This window comes from Pongo abelii, chromosome 2, assembly GCF_028885655.2.
Source record: "Pongo abelii isolate AG06213 chromosome 2, NHGRI_mPonAbe1-v2.0_pri, whole genome shotgun sequence".
NCBI lineage: Eukaryota > Metazoa > Chordata > Mammalia > Primates > Hominidae > Pongo > Pongo abelii.
This window is the reverse complement of record NC_085928.1, coordinates 121,565,330-121,580,227: the sequence shown is the minus strand read 5'-3', so window position 1 is coordinate 121,580,227 and position 14,898 is coordinate 121,565,330. Positions and strand designations below refer to the sequence as shown.

The following is a 14,898-nucleotide window of genomic DNA, read 5'->3' as shown; positions in this document are numbered from 1 at the left end:
AAATACAAAATTAGCTAGGTGTGGTGGCGCACACCTGTAATCCCAGTCACTCAGGAGGCTGAGGCAGGAGAATCACTTGAACCTGGGAGGCAGAGGTTGCAGTGAGCCAAGATTGTACCACTGCACTCCAGCCTGGGTGACAGAGCGAGACTGTCTCAAAAAAAAAAAAAAAAAAAAAAAAGATGGTAAGGAACGGGGAGGCACCACCAGGAGCTGCCACATCCCTAGAGCAGTCACGCTGCAATCATGGTGTCAGTAATTAACACTGTGGATACCTCCCATAAGGATATGATTCATGATGCCCAGATGGACTACTATGGCACCCGCCTGGCAACCTGCTCATCAGAAAAATCCATCAAAATCTTCAAAGTGCACAACAGAGGGCAGATCCTCATTGCCAACCTCAGAAGTCATGAGAGTCCTATGTGGCAAGTGGCCTGGGCTCATCCCACATATGGCAATACCTGGCATTGTGCTCCTATGATTGGAAAGTCATTATCTGGAAAGACGAAAACGGCACCTGGGAGAAGACCCATGACCCCTCAGGATATGACTCCTGAGTGAACTCTGTGTGCTAGGCCCCCCATGACTACGGCCTGATCCTGGCCTGTGGGAGCTCAGGTGGGGCCATCTTCCTGCTGACTTATATAGGGGAAGGCCAATGGGAAGTGAAGAAGATCAACAACGCTCACACCATTGGCTGCAATGCTGCCAGCTAGGCTCCTGCTGTTGTACCTGGAAGCCTCATAGACCAGCTGTTCAGGCAGAAACCCAATTACGTCAAGAAGTTTGCATCAGGTGGCTGTGACAAGCTCTTCAAGGATGGCCAGTGGAAGGAGAAGCAGAAGCTGGAAGCACAGTGACTGGGTTTGAGATGTGGCCTGGACCCCCTCCATCAGCCTGCCCACCGGCACAATCGCCAGCTACTCCTGGGATGGTCGTGTGTTCATTTGGACCTGTGATGATGCCTTGGGAAATACATGGTCTCCCAAATTGCTGCACAAGTTCAATGATGTCATGTAGCATGCGGGCAGGTCCATCACAGCCAACATATTGGCCATCTCTGGTGGAGACAATAAGGTGACCCTGAGGAAGCAGTCGGTTGACGGGCAGTGGGTGTGTATCAGTGATGTCAACAAGGGCCAGGGCTCTGTGTCAGCTTCAGTCATAGAGGGCCAGCAGAACGAGCAGTGACAAGACAGGCAGAGCCTCCCACCTGCCAGCTCCAGGACTGCCCCTTCCTGGGCCAACTCACCAAGCAAATGTGAGGAGCTCCCAACTCCAACAAGATTCTTTTCCTAGGGGTAGTTACAAATGCAACCACAGATTGATCATCTAATCTGCCTTAACATGATCAGAGATGGTTTATAATCTACTGTCCAGCTGAAAGCATTCATGTTATGAGGCAGAAACTACAAATGATGTTCAAATCTATTATTTTAAAATATTTTTAGCCATTTTTATGTAACTTTGGGTTCAGGCATTATTTGGGAGGTTTTGTTTCCAAAGTCACTAAATAAAGTCATATTGCTTATTAAAAAAAAAAAAAAAAACAAAAGTTAAGGAATGAAGAATGGTAGAGGTTTCAAGCAGTTAATAAAACCAAATGACGTTTTTAAAAAAATGTTGTAGGCTGGGCGCAGTTGCCCATGTTTGTAATGCCAGCACTCTGGGAGGCCAAGGTGGGAGGACTGCTTGAGGTCAGGAGTTCAAGAGCAGCCCGGGCAACATAGGGAGACTCCATTGCTACAAAAAAATTAAAAATCAGCCAGGTGTGGTGGCGCACACCTGTAGTCCTAACTGCTCAGGAGGCTGAGGCAGGAAGACCGCTTGAGTCCAGGGGTTTGAAGCTGCAGTGAGCTATGATTGCACCACTGCACTCCACCCTGGGCAACAGAACAAGACACTGCCTCAAAAAAAAAGGTGATATTTGTGATTATTTTAATCATTTAATCTTTTTGTTATGGACTGAACATTTGTGTCCTCCCAAAACTCATATGTTGAAATTCTAACTCTTAAGGTGATGGTATTATGTGGTAAGGACTTTGAGATGGGGTTAGTGCCTTAAATGAGATCCCAGAGAGCTCTTTAGCCCCCTTTTTGTAATTAAAGATACAATTAGAAGTCAGTGCTCTGCAGTGTGGAAGAGGGCCCTCACCAGAACCTAACCATGCTGGCATTTTCACCCTCAGAACCGTAAGTACCACCCAATCTATGGTACTTTGTTATTGCAGCTCAAACTGACTAAGACACTTGGAATTTGTAATGATTTCTTGATTCATTCTAACTACACATTCCTTTTTGTTGCCTCATCCAATAGCCATTTTGAAATGCATAGCCGATTATATCATTTTCTTCTTTAAACTACTTCAAAGGCGCCATTACCTATAATTCAAGCTCCTTAACTTGGTGTATTCAACAGCATTCATTTTCTTGGTGAAGTAGGAGACAGTGTCACCTGTACATTAGGATAAAGTGTAAGGGTGATGGTTTATACTAGACAGTGAGAAGAAGAAATGACAAAGGGCAAAAAGAGAACTAGAGATCATGAAAGATCCAAATCAGACTGGAAGTAAGATCCCTTCCCAGCCAGTCAATACTGAAGTTTAAAATTCTTCTGCCTGGCTCTGGTTCCAGAGTGTGACAGTCAGAATGGTCCCAGCAGTGGTTCACAGAGCAGGGCCTCTTAAACAGCCGCATACAGAGGGATTGAGGGTGATGGTGTAAGATTATCCCAGCCATCGATCAGAAGAGCAAGGGAAGATCAAGAAAAGTGTGTGGAGTTTCAGGGATAGCAGATGGTAGGAAGAAGTAGCTAGAAGTATGAGAGAATAAAAATGTGCTGTTATGATGAGGCCAAAAGTAAAGTGATATTTTATGCAATAAAGCTTATGTAAATATCTGTTTTAAAACTTGATTTGATTTTTTCCACATTAGGAAAGTTCACTATTTCAGAAAGAAAATAATTCTAAAAATAAGCCTACCAGCAGCTCCACTTCTAGGTATGTCCCTAGAGGAATGACAAGCAGAGACTTATCCATATTGATACTTGTACTCTGATGTTCAATGCAGCATTATTCAAATAGCCAAAAGATGGAAACAACTGAAATGGTCATCACCAGATGAATAAAATGAATAGATAATGAAAATATCATATATGCATACAGTGGAATATTAAGCCATAAAAAGGAATGAAATTCTGACACATTACAACACGAACCTTGAAAACATTGTGCTAAGTGAAATAAGCCAGATACAAAAGGACCAATATTTTATGATGCCACTTATATGAAATATCTAGAATAGGCAAATTCATAGAGACAGAAAGTAGACTAGGAGCTACTAGAAGCTGAGGAGAGAGTGACTAGGGAGCTATTGCTTCATGGTTACAGAGTTTCTGTCTGGAAGGAAGAAAAAGTTTTGAAAATAGATAATGGTGATGGCTGTATAACATTGTGACTATAACTAATGGCATTGAATTTACATTTAAATATGGTTAAAATGGCAAATTTTGTTTTATATATATTTTACCAAAATTTAATTTTTTTTTTTTTTTTGAGACAATCTCGCTCTGTCACCCAGGCTGGAGTACAGTGGTGTGATCTCGGGTCACTGCAACCTCTGACTCCCACATTCAAGTGATTCTCCTGCCCCAGTCTCCCGAGTAGCTGGAATTACAGGTGTGCGCTACCATGCCAGGGTAATTTTTGTATTTTTAGTGGAGACAGGATTTCACCATGTTGGCCAGGCTGGTCTCAAACTCCTGACCTTAGGTGATCTGCCTGCCTCGGCCTCCCAAAGTGCTGGGATTACAGGCATGAGCCATCACGCCTGGCCTGAAAAATTAATAATATACCAGAAAACACTGAATGGTGTACTTTGAATGGGAGAAATGTATGTGAATTATACCTCAACAAATCTGTTTAGAAAATAAATAAATCTGAAGTGGATTGTGAAATGAAGCAACAGTCTATAAAAAAACAAGTCCACAGGCATTATAATCAAATAAAGTAAATCAGTAGTCCTGGCTGATAGAAGACACTCAAACTAAACATGGAACAGTAACTCTTATCTAGAAAAAACTACAGTGCTCACGTCACACTCTCTGTAACAGGATACCCTTTGGGTCTGGACACCACATAAAAACTAATAGAATGGCAGAGTAATACTTCCTCCTTGATTTTCTTGGGAGCAATTGAGCAATGGTGATTACCGCAGCTACTAAAAGGAACTGTCAACAGAGGCTTTGAGCATAAGTGGGCACAAGTTTCCAGAGGAATATTTAACTCTAGTTTGAAATTTTACAATGACATAAGTGAAGAAAAACAGTAATAAAAATAACTGCTATGTATTATTCTCTGAGAAGACATGCTAACTGTATTGCATAGATGCGGAAGGAGGGTACCTTGCCCACTGAGTACTGGAGTCAACACTCAAGTTTTGTTCTGTCTCTCTCTAAAGCTTCTCCAATTTGTGACTCTACCTCTCACACAATACTGGGCGACTCCTCAAAAAAAAAAAATAAAGGCTCAGATTGGTGAGAGAGGTAACAAATTGCATATCTGCCATATCTTTAAAACTTGCTTAAAGGAGATTTCATTCTATTTGGAGAAACTCTGGAGTAAGCGGGATGCTTAAAGAGAAAAATTCAAATTTATCTCTTCTGTGAGCCCCTCCAACACAGGACCATGGTAGACTTATCACTCACCTCTAGCATTTAACACAGAAACTGTAAGACTGGTGTTGAATGTTTGTATAATGATTAAGTGGATGATCGACAGATCTCAGAAAAATAATTTGTGAAAGGTTTTCCCTGTGCTCTGAAGGTTAACACCTTTGTGGATAGCAAATTCTGGAGAATCTCTTAGGGAGTAAGTAAATCTCTGAAACTAGGTTTTTGTTGACAAATCTTCCTGTGGAAAACATCTAGAACAATTGTACAAGATGTTTTAAAATATCTGTTTGAAAGCATCAGAAAGCTACCAAAGCAGAAAGGAATTAAGTGGTTACAATTCCAAAAAAATGGAAAATGCCATGATGCAAGTCTGATATTTGTTACTAATTTTCCCATCAAGGTATTTGTCAATTCACAAGGGCCAACTGAGAGGCTAGAAGCCAAACACAACTTCTGGGAGTCTTCTAGGGCTGAGAAGATAAAAATTGGACTTCAGAGACCATAATGAAGAAAGAACCCTGGTAAATACTTCAAGCTCTCAGTTGAGACCCCTAAGAAAGTGAACCAGAAGCGGACCAACCCGCAAGAAGACAGAAGCCCACTTTCAAATTAGCTTAATCCCTGATTGCACGAAGATAATCTCTGTCTACTCTAACTGCCTGGTAGAAGTAAAAGTAAATCTCTTTTGGAAGAAAAAACATATATAACCCAAATTATCTCTTTCTTTTTTGTTTTATTGACCTCTAGATGAGAAAAAACCCAACATATAGGAGACAACACTATCTGATCAAAAACGAATAGAAAAAAAAGCCAGGGCCGGGCGTAGTGGCTCACACCTCTAAGCCCAGCACTTTGGGAGGCCGAAGTGGGCAGATCATGAGGTCAGGAGTTCGAGACCAGCCTGACCAACATGGTGAAACCCCATTTCTACTAAAAATACAAAAATTAGCCAGGCGTGGTGGCGCACACCTGTAATCCCAGCTACTCAGGAGGCTGAGGCAGGAGAATCGCTTAAACCCAGGAGGCGGAGGTTGCGGTGAGCTGAGATCACACCACTGCACTCCAGCCTGGGCAACAGAGCAAGACTCTGTCTCAAAAAAAAAAAAAAGGAAAAAAAAGCCATTGAAACAGACCCACAAGACTTCATGGTATTGGAATAATCTGAAAAAAGCTTAAAATAACGGCAATAAACATACAACAAAACAAGATGAGGAATTTCAGCAGAGAACTGGAAACAATTTTTAAAATCTAATGGAAGCTCTAGAACTGACAAATGCAATCATTGAAATTGAGTCTATAATATGGGTTTCACTCAGACAGTTGAAAAGAGGATTAATAAACTAGAAGACAGGTCGGAATAAAATCTAAACTAAAATATGTTGGGGGGAAGGATAGAAACAATGGAAGTACTTAGGAGATACCCAGAACACAGGAAAAAACGTCTAACACACATATCACTGGTGTTCTGAAAGGCAAGGTGGGAGAATGAAGTAAATGTAACATTGGATGAGATAATAGCCAAGAATGTTCTAAAATCCACAAAAGAAATAATGCCATAGATTTAGGAAGTTCAAACACCCTCAAGCAAGATATATATAAAGAAAACTATGCATAGGCATACCATAGGAAAATTCCTAAAAATCAAAGATGAAAAGGAAATCTTAAAAGCACTAGAGAAGAAAAGACCTATACCATCAAAGGAAAACCAGTGACAGGTGATTTTTCGAAAGAAATGATGGAGGTCATACATACAAATATGGAATGGTATTTTGCAAATGCTGATTTTTAAAACTGCATAAACTGATAGAAATAAAAAATAGCGCTAGGAGTAGCTTAGACATAACATCTATCTAAGCCGTTCCTAGATCCTTTACCCTCGGAAACTGTGATATAATAAATATTTGTTATGTTGAGCTACTAGGTTTAGGGGTACTTTGTTACATGGCAATAGGTAGGGAGAAAACAAATCTTTGAAAATTCATATTCACAGTCAGCCCTCTGATATATTTGTAGCTAAAATTCACACTGCTTCTGTAGTACAAAAAAATCCCTCAATTTAAGATTTTAATTTAAGGTGTAATGTTCCCCGGTACCTGCCAGAAGCAAACGCTAATTCTCTCTGGAAGAACCCACGTTCACCCCAAATCTCAAATAATTCCTAAAGATAAAAGTTCCATGAGTGAGCCCAGGAGTTCAATACCAGCTTGGGCAACATAGTGAGACCATGGCTTACAAAAATAAATAAAAAATAAATTAGCTAGGCATGGTGGCACATGCCTGTAGTCCCAGCTCCTCAGGAGGCTGTGGCAGGAGAATCACTTGAGCCCGGGAGGTTGAGGTTGCAGTGAGCCATGACTGCACCACTGCACTCAGCCTGGGCGACACAGTGAAACCCTGTCTCTAAGAACAACGACAACAACAACAACAACAAAAACAACAACAAAAAGTTCCAAGAAATTAAGCTCAGTCAAAATCACAACACACACACAGAAACAAGACATCATGAACAAGAGGTCACAGAAACAACAAAAAGCAGAATGAGACACAGAAAGACTGCATACTGAAATGATCGAATAGAGATATACAACAGAAGTGTCTCTAGTATGTTTAAAGAAATAAAAGAAGAACATGTATACATAAGGAAAAAGCAAGAGAATTTAAAAATGGCTGAGTAAAATTCGAACTGCCAATGTGAACTTATAGAATGAAAAATATAATTTAATAATTCAATGGAAAGGTTTTAATCTTAGAATTTATAGCTGCTAAAGAGAAAGCAACAATTGAAGAACATATTTGAAGACAATCAGAATGCTGCACAGAGAAAAAGAGATTACGAGCCGTGGAGGCTAGAATCAGAAGGTCTAACAAATTATCTAATAGAAACAAATATTTGAAGACATAATGGCATAAACTTTTTAGGACTAGTGAAAAAAGATACCAAGCCACAAGTTCCAAACTACCAAGTGGGATAAATGAAAAGAAAGCCACACTTAGATTCATCACAGAGAAACTATACAGCATCAAATATAAAGAGAAAATCTCAGAAGCTGTCCAAGAGGAAAGACAGATTATCTTCAAGAGAGTGACAGAGTACAGTAAACTGACTTCTCAGCAGCAACAACAGAAGCCCGAAGTCAGCATGCTGAGAGAAAACTATCAGTCTAGAAAAACTACAATTTGAGGCCGGGCATGGTGGTTCACACCTGTAATCCCAGCACTTCGGGAGGCTGAGGCAGGTGGATCATCTGAGGTCAGAAGTTCAAGACCAGCCTGGTCAACATGGTGAAACCCCACCTCTACTAAAAATACAAAAATTAGCCAGGTGTGGTGATGCACGCCTGTAATCCCAGCTGCTTGGGAGGCTGAGGCAGGAGAATCGCTTGAAGCTGGGAGGCAGAGGTTGCAGTGAGCCAAGATCTCACCACTGCACTCATTCTGGGCAACAGAGTGAGACCCTGTCTTAAAAAAAAAAAAAAAAGAAGAAGAAGAAGGAAAGAAAAACTGCATTTTGAAAATGAGGGTGAAAAAAATTATCAGACAAAGAAAAATTAATATAAGTTGCTCACTAAATGAAATTCTAAAGAATATACTTCAGGCAGAAGAAGCAATAAAAGATAAAGAAAAGTGTGGTCCTGGGACAAAGGTACCCGACCTTTGTCTCAAACTGTGCATTCATATATCCACTGCCTACTCTACATCTCCACTAGGACATATACTAGACAAGTCTAACTTTGCACAGCCAAAACTGAACTCCTGATCTTCCACCCCACATAAATGGTAACTCCATCCTTCAAGTTGCCATTTAAAACACTTTAGAGTTACCCGACTCTCCTTTCTTTCATACTCCCCATCTGAAAATTATATTAGCACTAGTTTCATAATATATTCTGAAACTGCCTAGTTCCTACTACCTTCATAAGCCACAATCACCTCTCACTGAGATGGCTGCAAAAACCTTCTAACTGGTCTTCCTACTCTACCCTTGCTGCACCTCCCAGGGTCTAATCTCAACACAGCAGCTGGAATCTGCTTTAACAACGGCTCTGCTCAACTCCTCAATGGATTCCCATTACATTCAGAGTAAAGGCCAAAGTCTTATGATGGCCTGTAATGCTCCATGTGATCAGTTCCCCATCTATCTCCCTGACCTCATCTCCTACTTCCTTTTTTTTTTTTTTTTTTTTGAGACCGAGTCTCGCTCTGTCGCCCAGGCTGGAGCACAGTGGCTCGATCTTGGCTCACTGCAAGCTCCACCTCCCGGGTTCACGCCATTCTCCTGCCTCAGCCTCCGGGGTAGCTGGGACTACAGGCGCCCGCCACCATGCCCGGCTAATTTTTTGTATTTTTAGTAGAGATGGGGTTTCACCATGTTAGCCAGGATGGTCTCGATCTCCTGACCTCGTGATCCGCCCACCTCGGCCTCCCAAAGTGCTTGGATTACAGGCGTGAGCCACTGCGCACAGCCTCTCCTACTTCTTACCCCTCATTTACTGGGCTCCAGCCACACTGGCCTCCTTGCTAGTCTTTAAAAATGCCATACACCTTCCCATGTTCTCACTGGCTGCATTCTGCCTGGAATGCTCTTGTCCAGGCAGAGATATCCCACATGGCTCTCTCACCACGTTAAAATTTTTGTTTGAGCTCCACCTTTTCAGGAAAGCCTACATACACCAAGCAGCTAAAACTGCACCTGGCGCATGCAGAGTACTTGATGAATATTTGTTAAATCATTTGCAAATAAATGAACTATGTGGGTCACGTGAAATACTATCTGAAGCCATTATAGTAATGCCCCATGGGTTTTATTTTTTAAGGAGAGAACTAAAATACATGAAAACTAAACCCAGAGAATTAAAATACATGACAATAATAACATAGAAATCAAGAGGGCTGTAATTGGAGTTACAGTAAGTTAAAGAGGGATGCTCTTTAGAAACTTGCTGCCTAAAAACAAGCAAAACGAATCTCTGGTGATAGAGGTGAGGACAGCCGTGAGCTCAGGAATGGGTATGTGTGTCAATGACTAGAGAGGGACATTAGACGGGCTTCCAGGGAGCTGTGTGTTGGTCACAGGGCTGCACTCCCATTGTCTAAATTCACTGAGCTGTATACTACAAGTTGTTCTTTTCTGGGGGTATATATGTCACACTTAAATGGTAACCACTAAAAAAATTAGAATGCAGTGAATAACTTCCAAAGTAGAAGAGGGGGGAAAGAAATAAGAGGAAAAAACAAAACAAAAAACCTCAATCTAAAAGAAAGCAATAAAGGGAAAGAAAAAGCCAAAAAGGTAAACGAATAGAAATTATAAAATAAGATAATTGAAATTAATCTATGTATATCAAGAAGTACAATGAATGAGAATGTATAAATATATCAGTTAAAAGACAAGAAATTTCAAACTAGATATTTTAAAAATTCAATTATATCCTATTTATAAGGGACAGATGTAAAGAGAACAAAGGATATAAAAAGGATGAAATTAAAGCATTGGGAAAGATACCTCAGAAAAATACCAAGCAAAAGTATGCAGGTAAACGGTGTTAATGAATAACAGACCAAAAAAAAAAAAAAAAAAGGCTTCCAGGCAATACAGGCAATAAGCCTTATTAGAAATAGAGGGTTATATAATCCCTTTACTATTAAGTAGTGAAGGATTTAATTCTCAATTTGCCCACCTAATAACATAACCTCAGAACTGGCAGAGCTACAAGGGGAAATACATGAGGACAACTCTCACTAAATAGTAGACTGAGCTGACAAAAAATTAGGAAGCAGATCAAAGATATCAATTATCAATGGCACCATTAATAAACTTAATCTGATGAACATGTATGTAGAATATAGTCAACAACTGTAAAATATACTTTCTTTTTACACACACATTGACCATTAATATTGGTGTATGTCAGGCTCTAAGACTAGGCTCAGCAGCTTTCAAGGGATTGGTATCGCACAGACTATATTCTCTAACCAGAATGCAAAAAGGCTAGAAATCAAAAAAACAGGAAAGTACTTATTTCCAGTAATTTAAAAAACACATATCAATGGTGAAGAGAAATCAAAATAGATATGTTTAGAAGCAAACAGTAAGAAACAGATTGCACATCAAAACTTATGAGATAAAGCCACAGCAGTATTTGAAGGAAATGTATAACCTTAAATATTTATATTAGAAAAGAAGAAAGGCTGCATTAAAAAGCTAAGCTTCAGATAAAGGAAGGAATAATAAAGATAGGAACAGAAAGTTTCAAAACAGAACAAACATACAAGGGAGAGCCTGGGAGACATTACTATAAATTCTGTGGAGATTAAACCCATAATAAAGGAATAACATAAGCAACATTTTAACAATACATTTGAAAATTTAGATGAAATGGACAAATTATAAGTGTGGTAAGTCTAGATTGTATTTTTTATATTAAAAAAATTTGTAATATTCATTTGAACACATGCTTAAAATTAAGACGACATCATACTTAAAACAAAAAAAAACCATACCATTTATAGGCAGAAAACCTTTGTTTTTTTAACTTCAAAACTCAGGTGACTGAGCATAAAAACTGTGGGTTTTTTCTTTTAACCCACAGTGGAGACAGGAAACCCCACCTAGGTGCATTAGGTGCCTCAAAAGGTTACAATGCTAGCAGGACTAAGCAGTTCAGGTGCAGTCCAGAAACAGCAATCACTTGCTCCAAATAGAAAAATGAAGCTTCACTGACAGCTGACATCTGCACCACGCTTCACAGTATCTGAAGATTTTTTCTCCTATGTACATCAGCTGTTTAAGTAGACACACATTTTCTTACATTTAAGATAAATAATAGTTAACGGCTACCACTTATTAGACATATATGTGTCACAAACTGTCCAGGATGGCTTACATACGTTCTTTTCAATCTTTACAACACAACCAGATGCTGTAATCCCAGTTTTACAAATTAACAATCAGTAGACTGATTTGCTCATAGACTCACTCTTAACCACGTGGGTACAAGATGCAAAGCCAAGTCTAGCTGATGCCTCCCTTCATCCATCCTTTTAAACAGGAGGGCTCCAGGCAGGAAGTTGTCCACAGAGCCACAGTGAGTTCAAAAGAGGCTCTGTCCAAGATCAGCCCACCACAGCTCATACAAAGAACCCACCTTCTGGATAATGTTTCGCAGAGCAAAATACTTCTCAGTGAGGTCCCCAGCCTCACTCAGTGGGGCATCATAGTCGTAGCTGGTGGGCTGTGCTGCATAGGGTGAGTTGGCCCCTAGAAGACAAAAATGTGCCGCTAGTTATTACTGATGGCCCAGCTCTGGGACAAGTTCTTTGGGATCCATGAGCTCAGCACTGTAGAGAGAGAAAACCAGAAGACACATTAAAACCAGTTGTTGGGAGACACAGATGTGACCCTCAGGATGCAAGGTTTAGAGGAAGGAATTTCTTTTTACAGGCAGCACTTACCAGGCACCTTAGAGTTTACCAAGCACTCTTTCTATCCACTCTCTACAGAAGCTCACAGCTGTGATTCTAACAGGTATCACCCCCACTGGACAAGCAGGGAATCTGAAGCTCCCCACAAAAATCTGCTAACACCTCACAAGGAGTAATGGCAAAGCTTATGATATGACCCCCATCTCTGACTGTTAATCCTGTCAACTCTGAACTTTTTCATGTCCTCAAGCTGTGGCTGAGAAAAGCTCAGCGGTGAAGACACAGATGACTAGGCCATGGATCAGCAGAAAACCCAGGGCTTATTAAACCAAACACAGCGGGAGATGACAGCAGACCCACATCAGCCACAGAGGTTCAAACGTAATCCGAGGGCCTTTGTTGCATCTACAAAGACTGTCGATGGGGCTGTGGTGCACCTGTTGGATCCCCCTTTAGAACCAGGGCACTCACTCATTCTCCCAGGGCTGTTGTCTGCTGACATTTCTCAGATGTGTCCATCTCTGGGTGCTGGCCTGTGCTGAGCTGCCTCACCCAAGGTTACAACCCTCAGGGATAGTCCATATCCAACAACTGACCAATGTGCCTCGAACAGCCAACCCAGCTGCAGAGCTCCCTCTAAGATTGGTTGAGGTCACTTGTGAAGCTGCATCATAGCCCCACTTCTCCCTCTCTATCTTACAGGCATTGCTCCAGAGAGCACAACCAATAAGCTTTCTGCCAGGTAATCTCAGAGTCTGTTTCCCTGGGAACTTGACCTACAACAAAGACCAATGGATAGTGCCAATACTGAGTATACAAAAGGACTAGAAAAACAAATGCCCCTGCAGTTACTGTGCAAGGGGCGGGGTCTAGACCAGAGGATCCCGACCTTGTCAGGGATGATGTTCACAGGTATGAGGTTGTCTGCAACATTGGGTGGTACTTCAAAAACTTACCCATGCTTACGTGTCACATGGAGAGCTTGTTAAAACAGATTCCTAAGCCCCATCCCAGAGATTCTGATTCAGCAAGTCTGGAGTGGGGCCTGAAACTGCATTTCTAACAGGCGTCCAGGTGATGCTGATGCTGCCATCCATAGACCAGCAAGGCTTTGTGTCTTCCTCCTCTACTTTAGAGAGTATATTGCAATGCAAGTGTGTGAGAATGAAGTTATTTTAGGAATAGTCTTTTGTCCAACCTAATTTGTACATCAGTGAGGCACAAAACATGATAGTTTACCTAGGATTAGTAATAAATTCCTTGGGTGCAGCTCACCAATGATGGAGCCACCTTGGGTGACCTACTGGTGGTGGAGGTGATAGATGAGCAAGGCTGATGATCAGATCAAGCAGGTCAGCTCCAAAGACTTTTTCATTAGTTCTCTGCACAGAATCTAAACTTTGAAAGATCTGGACAACTCAACCAACTGAATTGATCTAGTCATACCATTTCCCCCATTTCTTATTAATCAGAGACAACTCACAGCCAACAGGTCTGCCTGCCTTAAGGGATTCATAGGTTAAAACACATCCCTTCCTGTGAGACACAAAGAAAAAAAAAAAACCCACATCCGTTGCTGCAAGGAACTCACCTTCTTTGTGGCCCTCGTCTGCTTCTAATGTGGTAGTCACCCATGCTGTGCTGTGTTTCTTATTTGTTATGTCTCTTTCCACACTACACTGCTTGCACCTCAGAGGCAGAGACTGTGCCTCACTTGCCCTTGAGTCCTTAGCCAGAGCCCAGCATGGAGGGGGTTGCCAGGTTGAGTTGGGAAAGTGTGACCTCTAGAAGTACACTTTACAGGCCGAGGGAGCCCAGGCTGGGAAGCTGTCCAGTGGGTTTAAGGATGGACTGGAAGCCTAAGTCTTTGTTCTAGTTCTATTGGCAGAATCTTACTTTGGGTGTTTTTAGACCACCATAGGGCAGCATCGCAGAGAAATGGTGCAGATTCAAGCCTCTTCTGGCCACGTAACAGGGTGTGAGGTGGGAAGGCGAAAGAAATGGTGAGACTTTGCATTCATCAACATTCCACATTATGTGAGAAGTACAGGAGCGCCTGGACCCTGTAGGCAGCCATCACACAGCTGTGGACACACACAGGTGTGGAGGAAGGCGACACACACCTGCACAGGCAGGTGCATGTTCCTGTGGGTGGGATGGGCAGTGAACTCCCCACTCCCGATGCTTTTCTCTCCCTGCTCTCCTCTAGGAAGCTGGCCTGAAGAATAGCTGCTAAGTACAGACTGGCCTTCTCTCACTTCCTCAAAAAGACAGGGCAAAAAGGCAGCTTCAAGGAGGCTTGGCAGAACACAGCAGGGTGGGTGTGGGGGCTGGCTCAGGGGGTCCAGGGTGCAAAGGGTGATCCAAAGGGCAGTGACTCTGGCTCACCACCACCTGAGTTCCAGTCTAAGCTCCACCCCTTGCCAGTTGAACAGAAAACGTGTGGACTTTTTTTTGGATTCAGCTATTCTCATCTGTAAAGTGGCGTTGATAATCTCTAATTAAGACGAGGCTAATATGCAAGCTAAATAAGGCAACAGAGGAAGAAAGGGGAATTCTATGGATTATGGCAGAGGGACGGGCAGGAGAGAGGATTAAGGACAACGTTTATGTTCTGACAGTTTCTATAATGTCCAATTTTTTTCTAAGATGAATGTGTTATTTTAAGTATAACAGTAAGATTTTTAAAAAATTGTGTCATGAACCATAAAGTTCCAAAAACGATGCCTTTTTTCCTGGATTGGATGACTGGTCTCGATCCCATCAATGGCAGCGAGGGGGAATTCCCATCTACTGAGTGA

The 14,898-nt window shown here is 41.6% G+C and overlaps 1 protein-coding gene and 1 pseudogene across 5 annotated transcripts in view; one reads left to right on the top strand and one right to left on the bottom strand.

The window, feature by feature from the left end:
• GLB1 (galactosidase beta 1) overlaps positions 1-14,898 on the bottom strand; it is a 139,681-nt gene that overhangs the window by 75,570 nt on the left and 49,213 nt on the right. For all 5 annotated transcript variants that reach the window (XM_054550340.2, XM_009239237.3, XM_063721584.1 and 2 more), the window contains 1 exon segment: positions 11,821-11,933. In XM_054550340.2, coding sequence (XP_054406315.2) covers positions 11,821-11,933 — 113 coding nt within the window.
• LOC100445282 (protein SEC13 homolog) lies at positions 247-1,744 on the top strand (annotated as a pseudogene).